General features: G+C 55.6%; 10 protein-coding genes across 10 annotated transcripts; 6 read left to right on the top strand and 4 right to left on the bottom strand.

Annotated features, from left to right (window-relative positions):
* Positions 1–2,470: 2,470 nt before the first annotated feature.
* L226DRAFT_283322 (uncharacterized protein) lies at positions 2,471–3,430 on the bottom strand. Its single transcript, XM_067673575.1, has one exon. The coding sequence runs from the start codon at positions 3,334–3,336 to the stop codon at positions 2,800–2,802; it is 537 nt and encodes a 178-aa protein (XP_067538673.1). The 5' UTR covers positions 3,337–3,430; the 3' UTR covers positions 2,471–2,799.
* A 532-nt stretch (positions 3,431–3,962) lies between these two features.
* Positions 3,963–4,709, bottom strand: L226DRAFT_283303 (uncharacterized protein). Its single transcript, XM_067673574.1, has one exon. The coding sequence runs from the start codon at positions 4,567–4,569 to the stop codon at positions 4,015–4,017; it is 555 nt and encodes a 184-aa protein (XP_067538672.1). The 5' UTR covers positions 4,570–4,709; the 3' UTR covers positions 3,963–4,014.
* Positions 4,710–5,546: 837 nt separating this feature from the next.
* Positions 5,547–6,837, top strand: L226DRAFT_283208 (uncharacterized protein). The gene has a single exon (XM_067673573.1). The coding sequence runs from the start codon at positions 5,858–5,860 to the stop codon at positions 6,590–6,592; it is 735 nt and encodes a 244-aa protein (XP_067538671.1). The 5' UTR covers positions 5,547–5,857; the 3' UTR covers positions 6,593–6,837.
* Positions 6,838–7,163: 326 nt separating this feature from the next.
* L226DRAFT_520548 (uncharacterized protein) lies at positions 7,164–8,395 on the top strand (the record flags this gene model as incomplete). Its single annotated transcript, XM_067678646.1, has 2 exons — positions 7,164–7,910; positions 7,973–8,395. 2 exons carry the CDS (start codon positions 7,164–7,166, stop codon positions 8,393–8,395), a joined length of 1,170 nt encoding a protein of 389 aa, XP_067538670.1.
* Positions 8,396–11,372: 2,977 nt separating this feature from the next.
* L226DRAFT_567793 (uncharacterized protein) lies at positions 11,373–12,188 on the bottom strand (the record flags this gene model as incomplete). The annotated part of the gene is made up of 4 exons (XM_067684078.1): positions 11,373–11,404; positions 11,460–11,796; positions 11,849–11,921; positions 11,977–12,188. 4 exons carry the CDS (start codon positions 12,186–12,188, stop codon positions 11,373–11,375), a joined length of 654 nt encoding a protein of 217 aa, XP_067538669.1.
* Positions 12,189–13,870: 1,682 nt separating this feature from the next.
* On the top strand, positions 13,871–15,819 carry L226DRAFT_567792 (amino acid permease; the record flags this gene model as incomplete). Its single annotated transcript, XM_067684077.1, has 11 exons — positions 13,871–13,918; positions 13,974–14,082; positions 14,134–14,197; positions 14,255–14,331; positions 14,379–14,629; positions 14,687–14,908; positions 14,967–15,042; positions 15,100–15,259; positions 15,313–15,481; positions 15,538–15,719; positions 15,783–15,819. The coding sequence occupies 11 exons, from the start codon at positions 13,871–13,873 to the stop codon at positions 15,817–15,819; spliced, it is 1,395 nt and encodes a 464-aa protein (XP_067538668.1).
* A 1,329-nt stretch (positions 15,820–17,148) lies between these two features.
* On the top strand, positions 17,149–19,717 carry L226DRAFT_480719 (amino acid permease). The gene is made up of 13 exons (XM_067676897.1): positions 17,149–17,215; positions 17,319–17,434; positions 17,489–17,597; positions 17,648–17,711; positions 17,768–17,844; positions 17,902–18,152; positions 18,208–18,423; positions 18,481–18,556; positions 18,628–18,787; positions 18,858–19,026; positions 19,087–19,268; positions 19,322–19,373; positions 19,425–19,717. The coding sequence occupies exons 1-13, from the start codon at positions 17,173–17,175 to the stop codon at positions 19,428–19,430; spliced, it is 1,521 nt and encodes a 506-aa protein (XP_067538667.1). The 5' UTR covers positions 17,149–17,172; the 3' UTR covers positions 19,431–19,717.
* L226DRAFT_283055 (Homocysteine S-methyltransferase) lies at positions 19,606–21,181 on the top strand. Its single transcript, XM_067673572.1, has 3 exons — positions 19,606–19,781; positions 19,831–19,973; positions 20,038–21,181. The coding sequence occupies exons 1-3, from the start codon at positions 19,719–19,721 to the stop codon at positions 21,002–21,004; spliced, it is 1,173 nt and encodes a 390-aa protein (XP_067538666.1). The 5' UTR covers positions 19,606–19,718; the 3' UTR covers positions 21,005–21,181.
* Positions 21,182–21,377: 196 nt separating this feature from the next.
* L226DRAFT_457573 (40S ribosomal protein uS2) lies at positions 21,378–22,386 on the top strand (the record flags this gene model as incomplete). Its single annotated transcript, XM_067675381.1, has 3 exons — positions 21,378–21,513; positions 21,575–22,216; positions 22,274–22,386. 3 exons carry the CDS (start codon positions 21,378–21,380, stop codon positions 22,384–22,386), a joined length of 891 nt encoding a protein of 296 aa, XP_067538665.1.
* A 91-nt stretch (positions 22,387–22,477) lies between these two features.
* On the bottom strand, positions 22,478–24,196 carry L226DRAFT_480712 (glucosamine-6-phosphate isomerase). The gene is made up of 6 exons (XM_067676896.1): positions 23,947–24,196; positions 23,829–23,892; positions 23,657–23,773; positions 23,484–23,587; positions 23,229–23,387; positions 22,478–23,152 (listed from the first exon to the last, which is right to left on the bottom strand). Exons 1-6 carry the CDS (start codon positions 23,948–23,950, stop codon positions 22,743–22,745), a joined length of 858 nt encoding a protein of 285 aa, XP_067538664.1. The 5' UTR covers positions 23,951–24,196; the 3' UTR covers positions 22,478–22,742.
* Positions 24,197–24,361: the final 165 nt, after the last annotated feature.

Genomic DNA, 24,361 nt, shown 5'->3' with positions numbered 1-24,361 from the left:
CAATCAGCGGCCCAGTACAGGACGATATATTTACATACTTCCAGTTATCGGGCGGCATTCGTGGCCACCCCAAAACCATGCCGCCCAGACGGTTCGTACGCCAGGCACCTCTACAGCGATGCCCCGGCATGGGCCCGCTGTGGGTAGATCATGCCGACAATAGTCGTCCTGCGCGTCCTTCGGGCCATTGCTCCGTAGTGCTGCCTGCGCGGAGTATAATCTCGTCTGCACCCTCCCGTTGGCATCGAACTCTATAGGCTAATCATCAGCGGTGGTACGTACCCATCACGTACAGCAGTTGCAGAATCAGGCCTGGCGCCGCGTTGCGGCCGTGAAAGGTCCCGAGCGAACTTGGTCTATGATTCGGAGAACGGCTGTCGTCTCCCGGGCCCGCGCAAGGAAGCAGTCAGCATGAGGAAAAGCGAGGACGTGGGCGACCCGATATGTCGGGGTGGACAGGAGGCTATATAGCCAGGCTGTTTCCGAAACTCTGCGATTAAGAAATGAGATACGCACCGTTAACTTCGGCCGGTACATCATACATGTCTGCCTGTTAGCACGCAATGATATTCGGTGAGATCACGCACTTGCAGCATGTCGGGCGCCACGCCTCCCACCTCCTTCCATATCGTAATTAGCATTATTCTTCGCTGCACAGGTGAGACTCTACGGCGATCGACACTAAAGGCTAAGGTCTAAGTGGTCGATCGATGGGAGAATTGGGACCACGACGCAACGCAATGGGAAGGCGACGATCACGACCAAAGGAGACATCGGGCCACGTCTCCATCAGCGCAGCAGAGGGAAGAGTGTGCAATACCGCTGTACAGCCTATTCCTTCTACTAGAAGTGTGGCACAGTGAGCAGCGGCGACGCGGATCAGGAAGGAGCCACGCACCGGCACGAGAAACCGCAACACCACACTCAAGCCGTGTTCGCCGCTCGTGCATCTCTCTGGAGCCACGAGTCGCATCCTGACGAATTTCCGATGGCGCAACGCAAAAACAGCATCCATGAATGCAGCGGGAGTCTCCGATGATTCTCCTCGAGCGTGCCTCTCGGGAACAGAGGGGAGGGTATCGGAGATGGACCCGACTTCGCCGTCCCTCCCCACTGCCCCCAGGCGGCGAACTTCGGTTTAGGAATAGTCGGATGGATTATGGGATTTGAAGATGGTGCTGCTTATTTGTCACGCCTGAGTGACAAACTTGCCCTTCGGTCGCAGACATTGGGGAGGTAGAGTGCATCTATCCCTGTATATACAGAGTTCAACGCAAACTCAACATCAATCCCGCCCATGGCACCGCAGCTCAACTCCTGGGAGAAACCATCCACGTCCGAGGCAAGGAGTACCGGAACAGAGCCAGTCCAGTCCCAACTGTGAATGGCAGGTCGTCCAAACTTCGCGACGCTAGCATACGTCATGTAGACGAGAGAATGCTCCCACCATCGGGCTCTTATCCCACGCTGCCTATCGCTGGTAGAACGTGTTAGCCTTCGTGTTGACGTTGAGAGCTACAGGGACTTATTAACACTCGCCAATCATGGCGAACGACGAGGCACTTCGAGTGGAGTCGGTTTGCGCTACTCCACACCGAATGTTTGCCACCCACTGACTGAACGTTCCGGGCCCAGGCACGCTGCGCACATCACGAAGCGACTGCAGGTAGACGGACGTCGCGGCGGCCGCGCGGAGAAGGCTATGCCACGTACTTGATAACGACGGGATGCAGTACGACCCTCGCACCGCTGCCTGGATCCACCATGTAGAGCCTTGAGGTAGCTAAATCTTGGAATGGCCGAGTTGCGGAACCAGAGTGGGAGGGAGCAACAGAAGTGTCACGACGATCATCGCGGTGTGGGGATGCAGGACGAGTGCATGACGAGTGGCATCTGCAACAAAGAGGCTCTGGACCACACTCCCGTGCCTATGTATGCTGTCAAGTGGTACGATAAGCAATGGGCACAGATACACAATCGCCCACACACCTGACGATAGAAGCAGCTCACCATCGCCATCGACAAGCCGTTCAGTCCACCATCTAGGCACCTCTATAAGACAAAGACCTCATGTGAGCGCGTCACTGCCGCAGATCGCGAGACGCAGATACACGGCCACCTGCGGAAGCACAGAACACTGACTACACACTCCGCGATGACGCCAAAGGCGGACAATCCTCAGTTCGACTTAGAGACAACTCGGAGCGTTCTTGTTCGAAACGGCCAACTCAGCTCGATCACCAAGCCATGGCCGTTGCAAGGTTCAGGATCGTCCGAGACGTCTCCGGGCGCGAGCCGACGGTCTGGACGTGAGAGGGAAGCATCACTTGACGCACGGCTGGCGAGCTAAGCCTTGCACAAGCCATACATTTGCACGGGCACAGTCATGCCAGGTCTACACCCGGGTCTGTAGAGCGGTCAGTAGTAGTGTCACACAAACACGAGGCAACAGAACGCTCACGTCGTACCTTGAGCCTGTGGCCACCGTTCGCACGTTGTGGCCAGCTGAGAGGCATCGTCTGAGCGTTCCGCAGCCAATGAGCCGCCAGCGATGGGGTGGCCAGGTGCTTCGTCCGACAACTAGCATCAAACAATGCTCTCCTGAGTGGGTCATATGTCCGAGTCGTGTTGTTTTGGACGACGTGTGTCTGTTGCCTGGAACTGATGGTGCATGAACAAAGACGTAACACAGGTGCCTATGTGAAAAACGAGGCAATGTCTTACCACCGACCGTTGTAATGTCAAGCTCACACGACAAGCTCGAGAACATACCGAAACTGCGCTTCGGCCACAGATGCGTCACCGACATTTCCTATGGCCGCCTAACGCGCACACGTGAGCGAAGGCCAGATGATACCCCACATCCCACACCCCACACCTGCACGCCTTCCTCAAGGCAGGCCCTCTGACCGTTGCCAGACTCACACGCCGCTCAGCGAGGGTTCTGTAGTTCCAGACCAAGGCAGAGCCCATCATAGAAGCCTGCGTGCAGCATTCAGCGACGTCGCATCTATTCGCCACCGGCGTACATCGCGCTCCACTCCCCGGTGTTCTCGCATGTAAGTAACCTTCGAGTGAGCAGCTCTCGAAGTTGGAGCTAGTACATGCGGAGGCTGGCCTGCCTCTCGCATCAAGCGCGCTGCTTCCTCTCCACGTATGGTCGACGAGAGAAATCGCCGCTCTTCGTTCGCTCGAGTTTCCTGCAGATTCCGCCAGCGTTGCGCGCACAAAGTACAGCACGAGACTCCCAGTATGAACAGGGGTACTCACAGGCGACCAGTACCCCAGATTCCACATCGCGATCGGAAGGCCTCGTCGACCTTTGTCACAGCGCATCGCCTTGGTAGATAGACAAGGCTTCGAACGCGTGCCGCGGGACTTGTTTCGGAGCGCCAGCCATCATATGAAGGTGGACGAGGAAGAAGATCCCTAGTCGGCGTTCCTGTACCACGAATGGCATCTCTCTTCCCAGAGCAAGTGTTGAACGCGACAATGGCCTTCTCGTGGGCAAACAATCGCCCGGCTAGTTCTTAGTAGGCCCCCTACCAGCGGATAAGCTTGTGGGACCTATTGGGAGAGGGAGTCGCCGATCAGAAAGATCAGGGGTTGAACATACCGTGAGTGAACGAATGACCACTGACCTACCGCATCGGCGTGGCGATCGTGGGGAGACAGGCGACCAGTTCACGGCTCCTGGTGCAGCACCGGACTGCGGAGAGAAGCATGTCAGTTTGCCTCGCCGCGTACTACTTACCCACAGCATCCGTCTCCCGACCTTGGGAAGCAGTCCGAGCAACGTAATTGCAAGCAAATAGAAGCGGTACCACAAGTTGTAGCCCACTCGGACGGGAACGGGAGGCAAAGTCCGCGTACGGAACGCCGCACTCGACGTCTGCACATGCGACCATAGTGTGAACATTCAATAATCCTAGACACTGCTCTATTGAATTGAATGTGCACAACGGGGCGCGTTGTACCCTCCGGCCGCTGGCGTGCGGGACTCACGTCTTGTAATTAGAAGCTATCTCGGAGCGCACAAGAAGCACCATGGGGGTGGATGACAGAACGGAACGACGCGGACGAACTGCATCGGAGTTGCCTATGGGCACCGACAGAAGCCACTCTCCGATGACAGTATGTGTATGGCCCGTGCACTGCTGCACATGGGACTTGAGTTACGATCCGCAACGAGAGTACGGCGGCTCGCGCAGACGACTGATGGGTAAGTCGGAGGATACAGGCGCATGAAAATATTGGCATCAACGCAATAACCCCATTCAGTTTACTTGAGGTCCGAGCGGGTGACCCCCAGGTACCACAGCGTCGACTTGTCCCGTAGTGACGTCGTAGAGAACGGTAGCGTCCAGGTATGAGAGCACACGACGGGACCGTCGTTCTCAAGGCCATGCTCGGCGAGCGACGAGTGGACTGCCATGACGCCATCGGATTCGTAGGCAGTGACCTCACGCCGCCAGCCGGATTGCAGCAGCTATGCGCTCGCACGATGCGTACAATCGGCCCTATGACGCGTCTCGCGCATGCCATGAGGTGGGATGTGTGGAGGCGCATTGCTAACTCGCACGTTGTGCGGATCGTAGCCCAAATCGCGCAGCCGTCTGTAGGACCAAGGTACACGGACAAGGAAACCCTGCCTGCGATCCTGTACCCTCATGGGAAACTCTAACTGCGATCCGCGCACCGAGCGAGAGACGTTGAGGAGATGGACCCCAGTTCGAGCGAGCATAGTCGCGAGCATTGAAGTCATGGAGCACGGGAGGAGCATACGCGGTAAAGCGACTACTTGTGGATAGGGAGTCGGATATAGAACTCACCTGTGGCAATATAAGCTCATGCGAGCTGTCCTGTCCATGGGGACTCGAGGATGTCATTGTCATCGCCTGCCGCGCACTTCTTCCAGTAGTCGGATAGCGCAAAACGCGCACCTCGAGAGCTATGTTCGGAGCGACTGCGCATCAGGCGCGTCTGGCAGAAAGCCCGCAAATACGCAGAGCATGGTAACAGGGGTGCTCATGCTGAACAAAGTTTGAGGTTCGTCTGCTCCGGTTGGTCGCTGCGCAGGGGCATTGGATCTGGTAAACAGTACATGTTGTCAATGTTTGTGCCATTGTGATCTGACCCAGCCAGCTGAGCTGGTTGCTGTTACTTAGTAATCAATGGCATTGGTATGCTACAGGCGTGAAAGTCCGGAGCACGTCGCCGCGCGTTGCTTTCACGGCCGCAAGGACCATGAGCGCTGTAGGTCGAGACCGCTGGGGCGGTGGCTGGGCGGTGGCCCGCCCGTCGGCAACGTCCGTCAGACGACCGGAACCCCAAAATATATGGTATTTTGTGCAAAGTCCACTTAAGTAGGCTGTCCTTGCGGCCATGCGAGGGGCCGCAGAGATAGAGTCTCAAGCTAATAGCGTTGTGCGGGGTCTAAGCGGTCAATCAAAGGTGTGGGGCCACAGACTTATCCGACCAAAGCGAGAAATAACGTCAGTTGTGACGTGACAAGTTAAGTATAAGGTTAAGTAGAAATGTGAATGGGCCCAGACCGCACGGCGACTGAAACGGGGTTCGTCGCATTTATTTCGAGTTGTTTGCACGGTTGCCTCGATTTCTGTGGCTTTGAGGCGCCCGACGGGGCACGGAGCTCTTCATCTCTTCATCTCTCTCCTTGGATCCCCCACGACAACGACCCGACCACGACGACCTCTGGAACGACTCTGGCTGCCTCCGCGCCGACGAGGAGCGCGTGTTACGCGTCCATTATCCCATCTTGCACGCCCATCGCTTCCTCGTGCTCTCGCCTCTGCATCACGCCCAACCCCGCGAACCACGTTGTCCTGCCGAAGCTATGAGTAGCTTCTCGTCCCGCGCCATCCCGTCCCCTGCGTCTGCGTCCAGAAAGCAGCACCGGACCGACATCGGACTTGGTTCTCGGCCTCGCATCTCCCTCATCGCTCCGGGAGCGTCCACGAGTCATGTCGCTCGCCATCGTCATTCGTCTTCGAGCGCCGGGAGCAGGGCCCAGTGTCAGGATTGGGAGCAGCAGCCCGAGGGCTTGCCTTCCTCGTCAAACTCGCGCATTTTTTCACGCAGAATTTCTGTCGGCGATCGCGTAGGTCACGCATACCCTGCAACACCCCCATCCGATTCCAGAGTCCGAAGTTATTCAGGCGCGACCTTGCCTTGCAACGAGGTCTCTCCGGAGTTCCGCATGGGCGGATTGGGGCGTCGGCCACCTGGCTTCCAGGCCCATCAATCTGTACACGCCCCCAGCACGACCAGCTTGCCGCCGCTCGTGTTCGCTCAAGTATCTCCTGTGTCATCAAATGAGCCCCCTTCCCTCTCCTCCTCCCTGACCTCGCCCGCTCCTTCGCTTGCTGGCCCGCCCACGCCCCAGAGCAAGCACTCCCCCGCCCGTGCTCGCGCTCGTAGCGTGTTGCTCACGCCGTCGGCCTCTTTCTCTTCTCTGCGCAGCGACTTGCGCTTTTGTGGATCAGAACAGCTCCGGTGTGAGCGGCACACACCGTCACCGTCACCTCTTTCGCACGCGTCGCGCCAACCGCGGACGGATTCCCATCGGTAAGTACCTGTTCTGTGGACCCTGCGTTGGCCTATCCAGACCGGTTCGAGTCTCTTTTGCGTCTCGCGAACCTTGTTTATTTTATATGAAACGAACCTTACCCATTTGGACCTGGGAAACTGCCTCTCCGGCCTCTGGACCGGTTCGCTTCAGACGCTTCTGTGCACCCCAGCCTTCTCTTGCACCATGCGTGTCTATGCGGGATGCGCCCCCCTTTTATTTACCCCCTTCACCGCAGTCCTTCTTCCCTCTCCCGCAGACTTTGTCTCCTCACCTCTCCGCGTTTGCGATCATACGCTGACCACTGCTCTTCCCCATCACCCCGCTTACTCTTAGGTCGCCCCTACCCTCTCCACGGAGCCCCTCTATCAGGCGTGGCCTCGTACCCCTGCGCGCACGCCCTACCCTCGCCATGTCGATGCAAGTTCATGCCCCGACCCCCGTGCTCTCCGTCCGACCTATGTCACCACCCCTACCACCTAGCGCGCGTCCTCGCTCAAGATCACGGCCAGAGTCGACCTCTCGTCCCTCCTCACCTCTCACCTCTACGGTCCCTCTACCACAACGTCCACCCATGCCTCGTCCCCCTAGTCGCTCTGAACGCCTCCTTCGCGATACTCTACGCCGTGCGGAGGAGCAGGAACGCTTGATGAACCCGCCTCCTTCGCTGTTCGGTTTGTCGCCTCCTGCACCCAACTCCAACGTCTCTCCGTCCGTCGCACAGATGTTTGGTCCATGTCGGCTTCCCGCCGCAGCACACGGTGGCAGGCGACACCGTCGCAACACCTCTTCGTCGATGCAGTCTGACTCCTCTTGTGACTACTTCGACGGTGAGGTAGTAGACGAGGACAGCCAGGAGGATGAGGATGACAATGGGTGGCCGTGGAGGGATGATAGCGCAGGTTCATCGGCGTCTGGACACGATCACGGTCACAGTTATCTCCCGGCCCGTGCGGCGGACAATGCGTTGTACGGTACCCCAGCATCACCCTCTCCTGCCCGCGCGCAATTGCAACGTGCAGGGAAGACCTCGCCTTCAGTTCCTCGGAGACATTCACACTCTCAGTCTGTCTCGCATGTTGCCGCCCATCCCCCATCTCGAGCATCCATAGACGCAGACCATACCCTCACGCCGCACGAGGCGGTGCTGAGGAATAAGTTGGAGGGTGTGCTGAAGGGCGTCAAGGTGCAGGATAGCAGGACACGGAGTGTCGAACGCCAAGACCCCGATAGCGGGTTCAGCAGCGGCAGTGGCAATTCCATGGCGAGTAGCAGGAACATGAGCGGCGAAGGCGACTTTTTCTTCGGAGCGAATGGCGATGTACGTACTGCGTGTTCGATCTCCGTATTTGGCATCGCTGATCCTCTTCCTTCTCTCAACAGTCCAGCTTGACGTCAGTCAACTCCTATGACGGGAGGTTCAAGCCAGTAGCGATTGGTCCATCATCCCCGCGCACCCAGTCTCGAGCGTTGCACATGGCTCCAAATCGTTCTCCTCGGTCTGCGCACAGGCCGCTATCGTCGCAGAGGGGTAGTTCTGCAAGCAGTGCGAGCCCTCTCACGCCACCTCCTTCGCCACCGTTCAATGCCCGTCAAGCAGCGGCTCAGTGCAGAGCGATGGACGGGTACATCTCGTTCGCCACCATTGAAGGTCTAGGCGTCCCAGAAGGCAGCGACGAAGAGTCCGAAGAGGAAGCCAAGTCGCGCAGCCGATGGTTCCAGTGGCTACACATCTCTGGAAAGGGTGCTCCTCCACACGACCGTGCCCGTGGCCGGAGCGAAAGCTCCAGTAGCATGTCAAGATAAGTTAACGTGGCGATGTTATGTGGGTCTTCGGGACCGGAGCCGCGTTAGACGACGTGCTGCTGGGTCGCGCACCTGCTACTGCCTCAGGTTCCGCCGGCGCGACTCACAGCGCTGGGTATTCTCCGTACTCGCCCCCTCGCATGCCTCCATCCTCCTCGCATAGACGATTGTTTATACACCCATGCTTCGCCATCGTATGCTCTGCTCTGCTGTTGTTCATCTACTATCACCACATCCACATCCACATCCACATCTGCATCATCTGATCATCCACATCCTATTCCATCGGTAATTGCATCGTATCCCGGACAAGACACTCGCCGACGATGACCGACTCCTCAGACTATCCCGAGATACCGCCCGTTCGCTCGCCCATCCCACCATCGCCGCTGGGATTCCTCCGGCGCATGATTCCATGCCTATTTCACGATCGTCATACCTTGTCACAACTTCCTTGCCCTGGTGGCACTCGATTCACGCTCGCGAAGAGTGCCGCTGCCGGTGGCGGAAAAAAGGAGAGGTACCTCTCCCGGTTCCTTCTCACTTATTCTCGTTTATGACATTTTACGATGATTCGTCTTGATATGTCTGTTTACGACCTTCGACGGATGATGACTTCATTTCCATTCAGACTGCCACGATTCTTCTTGGATTGCCTTTTTTTCTGGAGTTTGTTTACGTTCGCGTGGATGTACTTGTATTGTCGGGATAGGACGCGTACGTACACGGGCTCGACTACTCAGTAGTCGTGTAGTCTGTAGGCCTCGGATCGGAGTCTCTGCAATGTCTGTTCGTAATCGCTACTAATGGCATTCACTTACACACAAACATCCGACTCGTGTGCAGGCTAATTTGTCTCTCAGTCTGACCTCGCGCCTTGCGCACGGACCTTTGGACTACACGCGCTTCCAGCCACTCTGCGTTCACGCCACCGGACTTCGGACTGATATTATCACTGATGAAGTTAGAGCCTCTGACCCAATGACCCTCCCAGGAACATCTCAAGTGCTTCTCGAATACATCCGTCGATGGATTTGTATTACCTCTCGAATTGTCACGTTTATAGCACAACATCCCAGGGCTATCGCACGAGCATCGTTCGGTGGTGTGTCGGACATCCTGCCAATTGGAGTTGTACTGCACGAAAACGGCCGGCTCGTGGCGGATACGAGGGTCGATGAGAAGTGTCAATTAGAAGATCTTACGAGGGCTATCGCACAGGAATAGCGTTGATCCCCCGCTGCCATCGTGGACAGCAGCTATGTACGCGGTGGGGCTGCAGCTTCGCAAGTGAACCATATCATCTGCGATAGGTTGCTGTGTCCTGACAAGATCGATCCTCACGGCTCCAGCGGGCAACTGGGGGGCAAGGGGTATCGATGGCAGAGTGATCCAACGTGCAGCATGCGGGTGCTTGCCGGACAGGCTCGTGTTCTGCCTACATTGACAGTGAAGATACCCAACATCTGATAGACAGCCGTGCGGTTGGCTATGAGAACGGGGGGGGCCTCCGGTCTATGCGCTGTCAACGTCGTTTGGAATGCATACTTCTTCCGCGTCCAGTGAGGAGCAAAAGATGCACTGGCAGCTTCCGCCATGCAACGCGGTACGGCGCACACCTTCATTCTATGTACGTATGTCGCTTCCATGTGTCGCATCTCGGAGAACGGAGAACGAAGGTGCGGCGGCGTGAGTACCCAGCAGCTTCTCAGATCCCATGCCGCATAGCGGCAGCGCCGTCGCGTCTCGTGCCCTCTACAGGTGTGCATGGGATGCACGTAGTGATCACCTGTGTTCGCCGTCTAGTCCAGAACAATTCAGCAAGGATGTCTGCGGGTCAGGACGCTCACGGAACTAGAATCGCACCGCCGTGAAGGCTGTGCGTCTGCGGGGTTTGTATGCTCAGTGATGGACTGCTGAACCGGTTCAGCAGAACGCCTTAAGTGTGCGCAAATATCGCCAGCCTGAGCGCAAGATCCCTTCGTCTCGATCGGGGTTCTGGATTTGTATGTCGTGGCAGTCCTGGGATTAGGATCAAGATGCAGGACTGCAGCGCCTGTGCAGCAACATGAACCCCAGATCCGTCGACCTGCCCAGGCTGGCGACTTCAGAATCAAGTGCTCACTTGGAAGAGCGCGATATCCGAGATGGGAGGCTAGGTTGCGCTAACAGACCTGCCAGGCACGTAACTCTCATCCTGCTCGAATCCGAGACGGTTAGATGGGTGCGCAGGGTGGTCTAGAGTAGAGGTAAACCGACATCACACCAAAGAACCTCTAGCGATAGGCGGTGAGCTTGAGCTTTCCCATGGGCCTTAAGACGCCCCTAAGTAGGTATTGGGGCGTCGAGAGGCTGTCTGCTCAGGTGTCGTGGTCGTTGACCTAACGGGAGGATCAGGCTGAGCAAGCCTTTGAGTCACTAGAAATACATGGGTATTGCTGCACAGAGCCAAGATCAGCCTTCAAAGCGTAGCGATAATGAGAACGACTAACCTTAAACCCAGAGGGGTGAGCCACAAGCGCTGACGTATCAGTCGGCAATTCCTATATTGGGAAACGGTCGGGACTCGAACTCGCAGCCGCTTGCTCGGCACAATCCTGACCCCGTTGCCAGTGTACTGGAGACGGCACGCTGTGACCAATACTATTCCTATCATGAGACTTGAAAATACAGTATCTCATCGTCGGCGCAAGTCACTGGTACTAGTGGATACACGCACACGTAAAGCCACGCCGGAAAGAACTTCTGACAACTTCATTGCTGTGGTGATATAGCCACTCATTACATGCAGAGTATAAACAGGATTACTTTAAGTTACGCGGCGCCCTAGAGCACAGGTATAACAAGTAGTACAGGAAGCGGGCTGGATCTGGATCTAGGCGAGAAAGTCCGTGAATCGTCGTATGATATAGAAACCGAGAGGATAGAGTCGTGATAGTCGTGCTGTTATAAAAGAGCTTAGTACGTTATGAATAGTCTACCATATAATATGAGGCCAACGGTCCGGAGCTGTGAAGGTCTTAGTAAGGAGACGACATCGTACGGGTTGGGGCGATAAACTCACCAACACAAGTCATAGGCGCGTACGACATGCACCAGCCAGCTTGAGGGGTTGGAACTATGGAAGGAACCCAAGCGAGTGTCGACGAAGGGTTACCATACCATGAGTACCAATTGGGCCACCACCAGCTGTTGGGGGTGGCGGGAACAGCGGGCTGTCCGCAGCTTGATGGCGACCATGTATAAACATCGGGTGTGTTCGCAAATTGTACATGTCGTGATGGAGACGCCTCGCGACGCTTCGGGGAGTGTGCAGGGGAAGCAGAATAATATGTTTCGGAGTCGGAGTGGTCGTCATAGACCGAACTGATGCGGGATACGGATAATAGCTCGTCAATAGCCTGCGTCGAATGGATGAGTACATCTTCATCCATGGCGATAAGCAAGACTCACGACCACGAAATCCCACATCTCTCTCGCACAGTGCAAGCGTTCCTCCAACCAATTGTCGGGAAGAGATATGAAACTGAGCAGCAGTCAGCTTTGTGGATCGAGAAGCGGTTGCGATTGAGGGAACTTACTGTTCGTACCGTCTCTCGAACTGGCGGATATCCACAAGTGGCAATTCATTGCGTAGCAAGTCGACGATCCTCATGGCACCATCGACGTAGCGCTCCGCTCTGATGCGCTTGGACTGGTTGGATTCGAAGTGATCCAGCCATCCACACAAGTGTGGTTTCTCGACGTTGTACTTGATGTCTTGTATGACTGCGATGGTCTTTGCTGAGGGCATGGTAAGCGAGACGCGAAGATTCAGAGGGATGAAGAACTGTTACCTTGCAGTCCTCATAATGCGCCGCTTTATAGGAGTGTGGCGAGTACACAGCAGCCCGCGGGCCCGCGCCTGCACAATTAGTGATATAGCTGAGGGTACCAATTTGGTATATGTGTTGAAAAAAGGGCGGTGCCCTTATGTGCTGCGGTTGTCGACGCAACGGCAATTGTGTCAAACGAACATTGGCCGGATTTGATCAGCAGCGGCGTAACGATGCTCTGCTCGGCAGGGTGAGCACGTTGTGCTGAGTACAACTGCTGAGGGCTTCCAGAATGGGATATCAGGAGAGAAGAAAGGCAGTTTGTGTACTGAGCAGGCTGTGGCGTAACACGTAGACCGTGTCGTATCGGCCTTCCTTTCTCTGACCCCAGGACAAAGCACTGCTTCGTCAGCACTGACCTTCACGGATATTGCACAGCGACCACGGATGTCCACGCGTTCCGTCTGAGCGCAGAAGATAAGTGGAGAACTTGCCAAGACCAGTACCGGCGGGCCATCTTCTGTCCCTAGTACGTATGAGTGCTCGTCGCTCGAGGATGATTAGTACTGAGCGCAGTGACAGTAGCCTTGAGGGTTCTATGAGGCGACTTGTCTGGCGCGACTTGTAGAAACGATTATCATGAGCTGTAGACCGCAAGAGATGCCATACTTACCTGACAGTACCCTCGAGCTCAGAACGGTAGTGGTCCTGTCGGAGATCCATTTGGGCGTCTCGGAGCGCCCAGGCCAGCCACATCGAGGAAGTTCGGCGCGCGGCTTCGCACTGCTCATGCCTACTGTATTTCCAACTTCATCGTCTTCACTGCCTTTTGTCCACACTTCAGCTGAGTGGATTTATTGCACAGTAGTATGTAGTATCTGCTGCCAACCTCAATGCGACGAGTTGGGCACATGTCCGGTAAGTCCTTGAACGAAGCCTAACTAGCCCGATCGTGATTCCCTGAACGGTCCCTCTTTGCAGGGTCCGCTGCGACCTTGTCGCAAGCGATATATGCTCATACGTCCATGCCTCTTGTCAACACATGCAGGCTGACATCGGCAGTTGAGCAGTGAAGCTAGTGAAGCACCGTGCATGGGATCGGGCGCCCGCATATCCATCCTGCGAAGATTGGTCAGGTCTCACCCGCTGTCGGACGAGCCCTATCACGAGATGGCACCCGCAGTGTTGCGACCCACAGTAACAGAAGCACTTCTTTTGGAGCGCACACGGGACAAGTCCTCATATACGTAGATACGGTGAGAACTCTCGTTGACCGCTTCGACTGCTATCTCCCCACTGAACGTTTCCTCTATTCCCAGACGTATTGTCCATGGCGACCGAGAAATGCGAAACGGCGTCGGTGAAGAAGGAATCCTCTGACGACGTAGAGGCTGAAGTTATCACTGTCTCCGTAGGGTCAAACCGTGGTCTCAAGCGGCAGATGAAAGATAGGCACATTACAATGATCAGGCATGTGCATTATGTTTTTGTATGTTCGCTGCTCATTAACCAGGGCCTGTTGTGTATGCAGCATTGGAGGTATATGTTTCTATCGAAGTTGCGACAGTCGATGACTTGATCGGCGCACTCGATAGGTGTCATTGGCACAGGTTTATTCTTAGGAACTGCTTCTGTCTTACGAACGGCCGGACCCATAGGCATGTTGCTTGCCTACATCATCATCGGGTCTATATGCTACGCTGTCATGGTGAGTAACTAGTCAACTCTTCTGCAACCGTTAGCGAATTGCTGAGTCCAGTCAGATATCCCTTGGAGAAATGATCGCCCTTCTCCCTATACCAGGTGGGCACATCACGTTGGCCGAGCGCTTCGTAGATCCAGCACTGTCCTTCACCCTTGGCTGGCTGTATTGTGAGTGCACCTATTCCAGACTCCATGGGTTTGCTCTCACATTGCAATCAGGGTACGACTGGGCGATAACGCTTCCTGCCGAACTCAGCTCTGCCTCTGTGGTTCTCCGCTACTGGTCAGATCACTTTTTTTTCCAAACACTTTGAATGTCTGTGTGAACACATATACTCAGGAACGAGTCACTCAATACCGCGGTATGGATCGCCATGTGCTTCGTCGTGGTTCTCGTCATCAACGCATTTGGTGCTGGTATGTGCATTCACAGGCTCGAGTTCAATGGGGCTGAACGTTCGCAGGTGCCTACGGGGAGGCCGAGTTTATCTTCTCTTCAATCAAGGTCATCACGATTACCGGCTTGTTGATCCTTGGAATCATCCTCGACTTAGGCGGGGGACCTAATCACGACCGCATCGGGTTTCGGTACTGGAAGAATCCAGGCCCCTTCGTTCAGTTCGAGGGTATCGCTGGTGCAAAGGGCCGTTTCATGGGCTGGTTTGCTGTCATGCCCCAGGCAGCGTTCGCATATGTGGGAACTGAGATCGTCGCGGTAAGTTGACGGTTTTTAGGACGACGATGTGCTGACCGGCCAGTAACAACCTCTCAGATCGCTGGAGCAGAAGTGAAGAATCCCCGCAGAAACATACCAAAGGCCATTCGTAGCGTCTACATACGACTGCTCCTGTTCTACATCGGTGGTGTCACTATGATGGGGCTACTTATCCCCTCGAACGACCCTAGGCTCAACCTCGCGAGTACAAGTGGAACAGCCGCGGCGTCGCCCTTCGTCATCGCTATCAACAATGCCGGTATCAAGGTGTTACCATCTGTGCGTATTTGTCCCTCCTATATTCCACGGTTGTCTTGTTCATAGCGAACATACGCAGATCATCAATGCCGCTATTCTATCATCTGCTTGGTCTGCTTCAAACAGCGACCTGTATTCCAGCTCGAGAGCGCTTTGTATGTACCATCCCACTCCTAGTGCATTTGCATTTTCACTGATGATACTACGTATAGATGGTCTAGCACTCAACGGGAGAGCTCCAAGTATCTTCCTGAAGGTCACGTCCCATGGTCTGCCTTGGGTTTCAGTCGCATTCTCCGCCGTATTTGGTCTGTTGGCATTCATGGGCATCTCTAGCGGCAGCGGCAAGGTGTTCGGATGGTTTGTGAGCATGTGAGTAATTGCCGTACATCGTGACTCACGGAGCTATCCTGACAGAATCACAGGATTTCCGTTGCCGGCCTAACTAGCTGGTTCGGGATCGCAGTAACGTACATCCGTTTCCACCGTGGATTGCAAGTACAAGGAATAGATCGCCGGACCCTACCGTACAGATCTCCATTTCAGCCGTTCGCTGCATGGTATGCTGCGATCGGTTGCTTTCTCATTGTATTCGTAAGTCGCCGATTATCTTTGTTTGTAGCACTCTACTCACCACCTTTCCGCCGCAGTTCAGTGGATGGCCCATATTCTTGAAGGGCAACTGGCAGACCGATACCTTTGTTACAACCTATCTACCGTTGATGCTCTTCCCGTTTCTCTACGCTGGCGCAAAGTACTGGACACGCGCCCCGCTGGTACCATACGCACAAATGGACTTTGAGTCAGGCTATCAAGAAGATTTGGACGCTACGTACGTGACTCATCACCTTCCGGGCAGCCTCCGACACTGACATGGAGCTTCGCAGGCACGAAGCGACTTCGCGACCAAGTTGGAGCAGGAGAATTCGTGATCGCTTGGTTCGGAAACAGTGATATGGTATGATATGCTTTCTGCGAGTTGCATGAAATACTTAGGGTATATACCTACCACTGTGCAGCAGTCTGAGTCGTTCATAGACAGCAGAGGTACCGAGGCCAGTCGGTCGTGGCTGTAACATAGTGTTAGTCATCGATTGATGATCTGTCGCTAGTAAGTACAACTTCCATTTAATGCTGATTGTGTATGCATAGTATGCCGGCAATTCCTGAGTGTGCAGTCAGCAGAAGCGGAGGGACAAACAGTGCGAGTACATACGGTGCTGGTCCTGATGCCAACCACTTTCGATTCGAAGTTCAGCCTGAGAACTCGTGAGAAGCGCCGCCACCACCGGCAGGTCCGACGGGTCCCGGGCTGTACCTTGGCTTCGTACTTCAACCAGAATTCGCCGAGGGAAGACTGACCACATGGTGTTCGCATTGACAGGTACGTATGCTTTTTACAAGTTATCGCCCACATCTCGTCAGACTCCTGAGCCAGAACTAGGGTCACAGTTGTCTGGGAAATCTACGCAGTGCGCTCGTCCAACCTTGCCGACACTTTATGCGCGCAGATCCTAGATGAAAGGACGCGGATACGTGGTCCGAGGTTAAGTTGCTGTCTCAAAAGGTGCTCAGCGGCAACCATTATGCGCTAGCATCTGTGCCAGATTACAGAGCGGCGTCCAGTCCAATCCGGGGCGGGCTCTCCACACTAGCAGCGTCAGTCCTCAGGCTCCTGTATCACACTGCCGGCGAATCGCTCTAAATGCATCTAAGCTGGGAGAACGGGTGCAATGTGGTGAGAAATCTTTCCTCTTCTTATCGCGTTCTCATAGCAGTTCTTTCTCTAGAAATATCTTTCACCAGCTGAGCAGGCAGGGTAGTCCCCAAAGACACACCTTGCTGGAGTCTTAATGTGGCCTTCATGCTATGCTAGGTGGTCACAGGCGGCCATCCACAACAGCTAACAGTCGAAGGCAGTGGGCACCCAGTGCAATGCAGAATTGTCTGCCCGGCCCTCGCCCGGTCTTGGACGGTGACCGGATAGGAACCCGAGATCGTTAGCCCGATTCGAGTGTACCACATCACCGATGGAGGTTCAGAACCGTGTGTCGGCTGAGCGGGTCTCCCCTTGCGGCAAGATATTGGCTCTCATATATCACATATATGCGCGCATGACAGCCACGTCGCACGCCTTCCTCTTGCTCCCTGCTCCTATCGAAGGCACGATGGCTCCCGCCGACGAGAAGGCCGGGTCCGCCTCCCTCAAGAAATCCCCTTCAGTTTCCGACGTGGAGGCGGAGGTCGTTGTTGTGAGTGGTCCCAAGGATGGCCTCAAACGTCAGATGAAGAATCGGCACATTGCCATGATCAGGTACGGCGCCTTTTGTCTCCCGAACCGTGTAGTTGCCGACCGACTGACTTGCTGTGCCAGCATTGGAGGTGAACAAGGACATGCTCTCTCGGTGGCATTGGTACTTACCAGTGCGAGCAGGTGTTATCGGTACCGGTTTGTTCTTGGGCACCGCAACGGCGCTGGAGACCGGAGGGCCTGTAGGCATGCTACTCGCATATATTGTCGTCGGGTCGCTATGTTACGCTGTTATGGTTAGTCTCCTTACGTCTTCTGATTCGGATCATTGACCTAGCCGCATATTCAAGATTTCTCTTGGAGAGATGGCTGCGTTCCTACCAATACCCGGCGGCCACCTAACGTTCGCAGGCCGTTTCTTCGATCCAGCGCTTTCTTTCACTCTTGGCTGGTTATATTGTGAGTATCTGGCCTTGTTGTCTTTCAAGCCGCAAAAGAGTAATATTCAGGGTATAACTGGACAATCATCCTCCCGGCTGAGCTCAGCGCTGCCTCGGTAGTGATTAGCTACTGGTAAGTGGTATGTTCTTGTCATACCTATGTACGAGGACCTGACGTTGTACTCGCAGGAACAAGACCATTAACAGCGCAGCATGGATCGCGATGTGCCTTGCTGTTGTGTTGATCATCAACGCCTTCGGAGCTGGTACACACTCGTTCGTCCGAACTGTCGCAGTTGGTGGGTGCTGACTATGCTGTGTAGGTGCATACGGGGAGGCCGAGTTCATCTTCGCCTCTATTAAGGTCATCACTATAACGGGCCTGCTCATTCTGGGTCTTGTGCTGGACCTCGGTGGCGGACCAAAGCACGACCGCATCGGCTTCCGCTACTGGAAGAACCCTGGGCCGTTTGTTCAATTAGACAACATCGGCGGAGTCAAGGGACGTTTCCTGGGATGGTCAGCTGTCATGTCGCAAGCCGCGTTCTCATTCATTGGAACTGAAGTTGTGGCGGTAGGCATCTAGTGCAGCCAGTAATAGCGTCCGCTCCCTGACACGACCCACATAGATTGCCGGAGCTGAAGTGAAGAACCCGCGCCGGAATATCCCCAAGGCTATCCGGAATGTTTACATACGCCTTTTGCTCTTCTACATCGGTGGCGTCATTATGATTGGGCTACTTGTGCCGTCCAATGACCCGAGGCTGAACATCGCGGATGGGACTGCGGCGGCCTCTCCTTTCGTTATTGCCATCGATAACGCCGGTATCAAAGTTCTGCCATCGGTCTGTCACTAGAACGTTCCCAGAAAATGCTCCTTCCGGTCGCTGACCTCACGCTAGATCATCAATGCTGCGATTCTCACTTCGGCATGGTCAGCCGCCAACAGCGACCTGTATTCTAGCTCCCGTGCGCTCTGTGAGTACCCTAGTTCTCAGCGGCAGAAGCTTGGTTGTTCCTGGACACATTGCACTGACGGTGACACCAAGATGGCCTTGCCCTCAACGGCAAGGCGCCGAGCATCTTCCTCAAACTCACGCCACACGGGCTTCCATGGGTTTCAGTGGCGACGTGCTCTTGTTTCGCCTTTCTGGCATTTATGGGCGTATCGAGTGGGAGCGGTAAGGTGTTTGGATGGTTCGCGAACATGTAAGTATCCATACTAGCTCGCCATCCGCGCCACCATGACTCTATGGCTGACCTCCATTCCCCTGGACAGGACTGCGGTGGCTGGCTTGTCTAGTTGGTTCGGCATCGCCATTACGTATATTCGATTCTACCGCGGGCTCAAGGCGCAAGGCATAGACCGCAAGACTCTCCCTTATAAATCACCATTACAACCGTTCGCCGGGTGGTACGCCGCGATCGGATGTTTCGTGGTCGCACTGGTAAGCATGCGTCTCCTTTGAGTTCCGATGTCCCATACTGACGTGCTACTCCCGTAACAGTTCAGCGGATGGTCTGTGTTCCTGAAAGGACATTGGCGCGCAGACACATTCATTACGAATTACCTGCCGATGATGCTGTTCCCGGTGCTCTACGTCGGCGCAAAGCTGTGGACACGCGTACCTCTGATAAAATACGCTGAGATGGACTTCAAATCCGGATTACAGGAAGTACTAGACGCGTCGTATGTACCACACTGTATCTTTCTCCGAGGTGTCGTCACTCATTTGTCAACAGGACGGAAGAAACCCCACCTCGGAATTGGATCGAGCGCATTTGGAGGAAGATCGTGGGTCAATCACTGCTTACCGTCCATGTCGTCACTCATCCATTTGCGCAGATGTAGACCATTCAACAACAGCGGTCCTCCAGGGTCTTCTCCCTCTCTTACTATACTACTGTACAATTATGGACCCCGCCGTGTTTTGCGGTGTGTGGCGTCATGCATGGTTATCTGAGCCGGACTGCATCGAGAGCAACATGCGCATCGAACTCAGCGGCGCCGCAACTTTCCGCGCCGAATGGCACCGCTGCGCCACAGTATGACGTGCTATTATCCTCTCACTACCGTCCAACCGAACGTAGGCTGTCAGTTGAGTTGCCTATCGCATAGCCTCTCTGGACCACCCCCGCAATGACGGCAGAAGAGAAGACACAGTACTCGTTCCCAACGCTTGTTCTAGACGGCGGACTGGTAGTGCGCTTTCCCCCTTCACCTAAAGTCGTAGCTTAGACACAATACGCAGGGCACGACGCTCGAAGATGTCTTCCACAGGGACATATCCGGTCCGCTATGGTCTGCGAAGCCGATTGAAGAGGATCCTGAAGTGATCATTGAAGCACACCTCGCGTTCCTGCGAGCGGGTGCGGATATCATTCTCACTTCCACGTACGTCAAGACTAAGTATGTTACAATAGGAGCGATACTAAGATACAGTGACTCCCGCTGGCAGGTACCAATGCGCACACAACACCTTTGAGCGTTCCGGCTACTCGAGGGAAGATGCGCGGCACATCATGCTCAAGTCCGTCAGGCTCGCGATGGAAGCGAAACACCGATTTCTCGAGGAGCAACGAGACACGAAGACCTCATCGCAGCAACTTCGCTCCGTCATGGTTGCGCTGTCTCTGGGGCCCTACGGTGCCACGCTCTACCCTGCCCAGGAGTTTGATGGCTTCTACCCCCCACCGTTTGGACCCGATCTATCACGCACCTCAGAGAAGACGAACACATTCGAAGATGCAAGCAAAGAACAAGCGGCTATAGAAGCTCTCACAACATTCCACTTCGAGCGACTGAGCGTGTTCGCAGATGAGCCTGAGGTTTGGGACGCTGTGGATTTCGTGGCCTTTGAGACGGTTCCTCTCAGGAGGGAGATCACGGCTATCCGGAGAGCCGTTGCGGAATTACAGACAACGAAGGACTTGGTACCGATCGGCGTACCGAGAAACGACGGTAATCGGATGATGAAACGCTGGTGGATCAGCACTGTCCATCCCGATGGCCGCTACCCAGAGATGACGGTTGAGGGGAGAAGGGCGACTACGACGGAGGTGGCTGAGGCGGCCCTGTTGTGCGAAAACGAGCTGCCGAGTCCATGGGGCTTTGGGATAAACTGCACGTCCATCGAGTTCCTGCCGGGCTTGCTGCAAGAGGTGAAGAATGTCGCGAAGGAGGTGGCAGTAGGCTGGAGGAAGCCGTGGCTTGTGCTGTACCCCAATCGTGGAGACTTATACGAACCCAAGACGCAGACATGGGAGAAGCGGAACAAGGAAGGAGCCGGTTGGGCTGAGGAGATGCGCACGGTCGTAGATGAGGCCGGCAAGGCTCAGGTTTGGGCAGGTGTAATAGCGGGCGGGTGCTGCAAGACTGGACCGGACGAGATCAGTTGCTTGGCGCAGGAGTTGAGAAATATATGAAGGATAGAAGTCCTAGCTAGTGTAGAGTACACTCTCAAGTTGTCCACTACTAGCCCTGGCACGATCACTCGCAGCGAATACGCTCAGCGCCTCTGCCGGCACAGGCACCCGGACCCCGGAACCCCGTCTCGGAAACTGCCGGGGGCTCCACCAGGATTGTGCTCTGTGTGCCCGTCACTGTGTCCCGCAACGCTCAAGAGTCGCGAAAGACTGCACGTCGCCGACACCGACGTCCTCAAAACAAGCCCATAGCGGTACGTATGTCCTTCTTGCTGGTTGGGTCGAAGAACGAGGGGATTGGAGGTTGGGAATGGAATGGATGGCAAGCCCGAGGTTTGGATGTTGATGCATACTTCCTTCCCCCAGGTCCGCCATGTCGTCAAAACTCCCCTCCGTCCTCGCTGCCACCGATGAGGAGATCCAGCTCCTCCTCGCGGCTCAGTCGCACATTGGCAGCAAGAACTGCGACAAGCAGATGCTTCCCTACGTCTGGAAGCGGAGGTCTGACGGTTAGTGAATTCATTGCGCGCCCGGGTGGGCAGCATCTCTTAGACCGTCTCTGTCTGCTAGGCATTCACATTATCAACATCGGCAAGACCTGGGAGAAGCTCGTTTTTGCTGCCCGCATCATCGCCGCTATCGAGAACCCCAACGACGTCTGTGTCATCTCCGCTCGTCCCTACGGTCACCGTGCAGTCCTCAAGTTCGCCGCAAACACTGGCGCGCAGGCGATCGCTGGCCGTTTCACCCCCGGTAGCTTCACGAACTACATCACCCGCTCGTTCAAGGAGCCCCGCCTGATCATCGTCACGGATCCCCGCGTCGACCACCAGGCCATCCGTGAGGCGTCGTACGTCAACATCCCCGTCATCGCGTTCTGCGACACCGACGCGCCCCTCAAGTTCGTCGATGTCGCTATCCCCATCAACAACAAGTCCCGTCACTCTGTCGGTCTTGCTTGGTGGCTCCTTGCCCGTGAGGTCCTCCGTCTCCGCGGCACGATCCCCCGCACTTCCGATGGCTGGAACGTCATGGTCGACATGTTCTTCTACCGCGACCCGGAGGAGATCGAGAAGCAGCAGCAGGACGAGGCTGCAGCGAAGGCTGCGGCTGCGGCTGGTGGCGAGCAGGCCGAGGCTCCCATCACCGATTGGGACGTCACCTCTGCTCCTCAGGCGGGTGGTATCAACCCCGGTTTGGTTGCTGGTGAGGGTGAGTCCCTGCAGTTACACTTCTACGCGTCCGGAGGGACTCATTGGGATTTTGAAGGTGGTCTTGACTGGTCTGCGGAGCCTGCTGCTACTGGCCCCACCGACTGGTCAGCAGAGCCTGCAGCTGCAGGATGGGGTGCGGAGCCCGCAGGCACTGGCGGTTGGGACTAAAGAGAAGCGGGGACTGCTATTCGTGCGCTGTGACTACTATCTGTCGCTGTCTGGCACTGTTGTGTTGTATTCGGGAGTCTATGTCCGCCATGACGCGCCCACTTTTACGCCCTTTCTATTGATGCAAAACCATGTACAGCGTATGACCAACACAACATGCTTGTTTTCTACTCCCGAACTCCTAGCGTGCGTTGGAAGAAAAAGCCTGGTGTTTCGCGGTTGCATACACAGCAATCGTACATCAGGGTGCTGTCTATTGGTACAAGATGATTCCTCCGAGTTTCCATGGCTGAAGTGCTGAAGTAACGTCATCGCCTAGGATCCTACGTATACTGCGTCAGCCGTTCAAGTAACATCTACTCCATGCTGCCGACAGGCTCATCAAGGCCCTGCTTCTTCAAAGCCTCATGCATTGCCTCGACCTCATCCTGCACCCTCTCGATGGACTTAAAGTACTTAACAGTCTTCACATGCAGCTCGGCCGTCGCATCCTCGTCTACCACGATGAGTGCCCAGGGGTGCAGCTGAAGCGCAGAGAGCGTCCAGAGGTGGTTTACGCCCTCCTCAATCGCCTTGGAGAGCGCGAGGGCCTTGCGCTGACCGGTGACGACGACGACGACCTCGCGCGAGTCAAGGACGGTTGCGACCCCGACCGTGAGGGCCATGCGCGGGACGGCGGCGATGTCATTGTTGAAGAAGCGGGCGTTCGCGAGGATGGTGTCGTACGCGAGCGTCTTGATACGTGTGCGCGAAGCCAGTGAGGATCCTAGGCATTGACAAGGGGTCAGCATACGGCGGAATGGTGGGTATGGGTTGCGAGTGCGGGTCGGGAGGGGACTCACCGGGCTCGTTGAACGCGATGTGTCCGTCCTCGCCAATACCACCGAGGAAGAGCTCAATGCCGCCGTACTTCTTGATCTTCTCTTCGTAAGACTTGCATTCCTCGATCAGGTTCTTCGCGTTGCCGTTAAGGATGTTCACTTGTGAAGGCGGGATATCGACTGCATGTGTGGACGTTCGAAGGGCAGTGGGGGTCCGGGGAGGACAAGGATCCTGGTCAGCATATGGTACCTGATCGGCTAGCAAAGGATACGCACTATGCGAGAAAAACTCGCGGAACATGAAGGTGTGGTACGACTCGGGGTGGTCGTCTGGAAGGCCGACGTACTCATCCATGTTGAACGTGACGACATTTTTGAAGCTACGTATGTGCGGTGCGTCGACGTGAGCACGCATGGCCGCGCAGCACGCAAACACATAGTTCACTCACGAGAGTTTACCCTCCTTCACCAGCCTGATGAGGTGCTTGTACGTAGGGATGGGTGACGAACCCGTCGGGAGACCGAGCACGAACGGCTTCTCCGGGGTAGGCGCGAAGTCGTTAATCCTACATCAACCCGATCTCAGACAGGCAGTGGAATGTGATCACATGTGCGCCGCACCGTTTCGCAATGTAGTTTCCGATGTACTCTCCTACGGCGGTCGTGTTGTCGCGAATGATCAGACCTGTCCATGACCTTCAGCCACGCCAAACCTTGCCTGGCGAGAGAGAGTGCGTACGCATCGTTTATCAAGTTCTAGTTATAGTGCGTGGTCGCCAGGTGCGTAGAGAGGGGTGAGAGCAGCTCGCAGGCTGAGTGCAGGGTATTGGGGAGAGTCAGGAGTGGATTGCGCAGGCACATGCTTGTACCTTAAGCATATGTCCTGCGCCGATGGAGAAGCGTCGGGGATGCCGACGAGCGGCGGGCTCTGGAATCTCGAGGAACCATATGCTTGAACAGCTTCTCGAGCCTGTTCTTGTCCATATCGATCTCCTCCAGCATGCTCGATCTGCCAGACAGCATGCCCAGTCGCGCGCAGGCAGCAACGTGCTCGTGCAGACCATGCGTACCAGGGCAGACGTCCAATCCAAGCTCGACTTGCAGCCCAGGTCGACACTCCATTCAGCCTCCATCAGGCCCCGGTCCGATAGCCG

Source organism: Lentinus tigrinus (assembly GCF_003813185.1).
Source record: "Lentinus tigrinus ALCF2SS1-7 unplaced genomic scaffold L226scaffold_5, whole genome shotgun sequence".
Taxonomy (NCBI): Eukaryota; Fungi; Basidiomycota; class Agaricomycetes; order Polyporales; family Polyporaceae; genus Lentinus; species Lentinus tigrinus.
The sequence above is the reverse complement of the archived record's forward strand: the minus strand, read 5'-3'. Positions and strand labels throughout refer to the sequence as shown.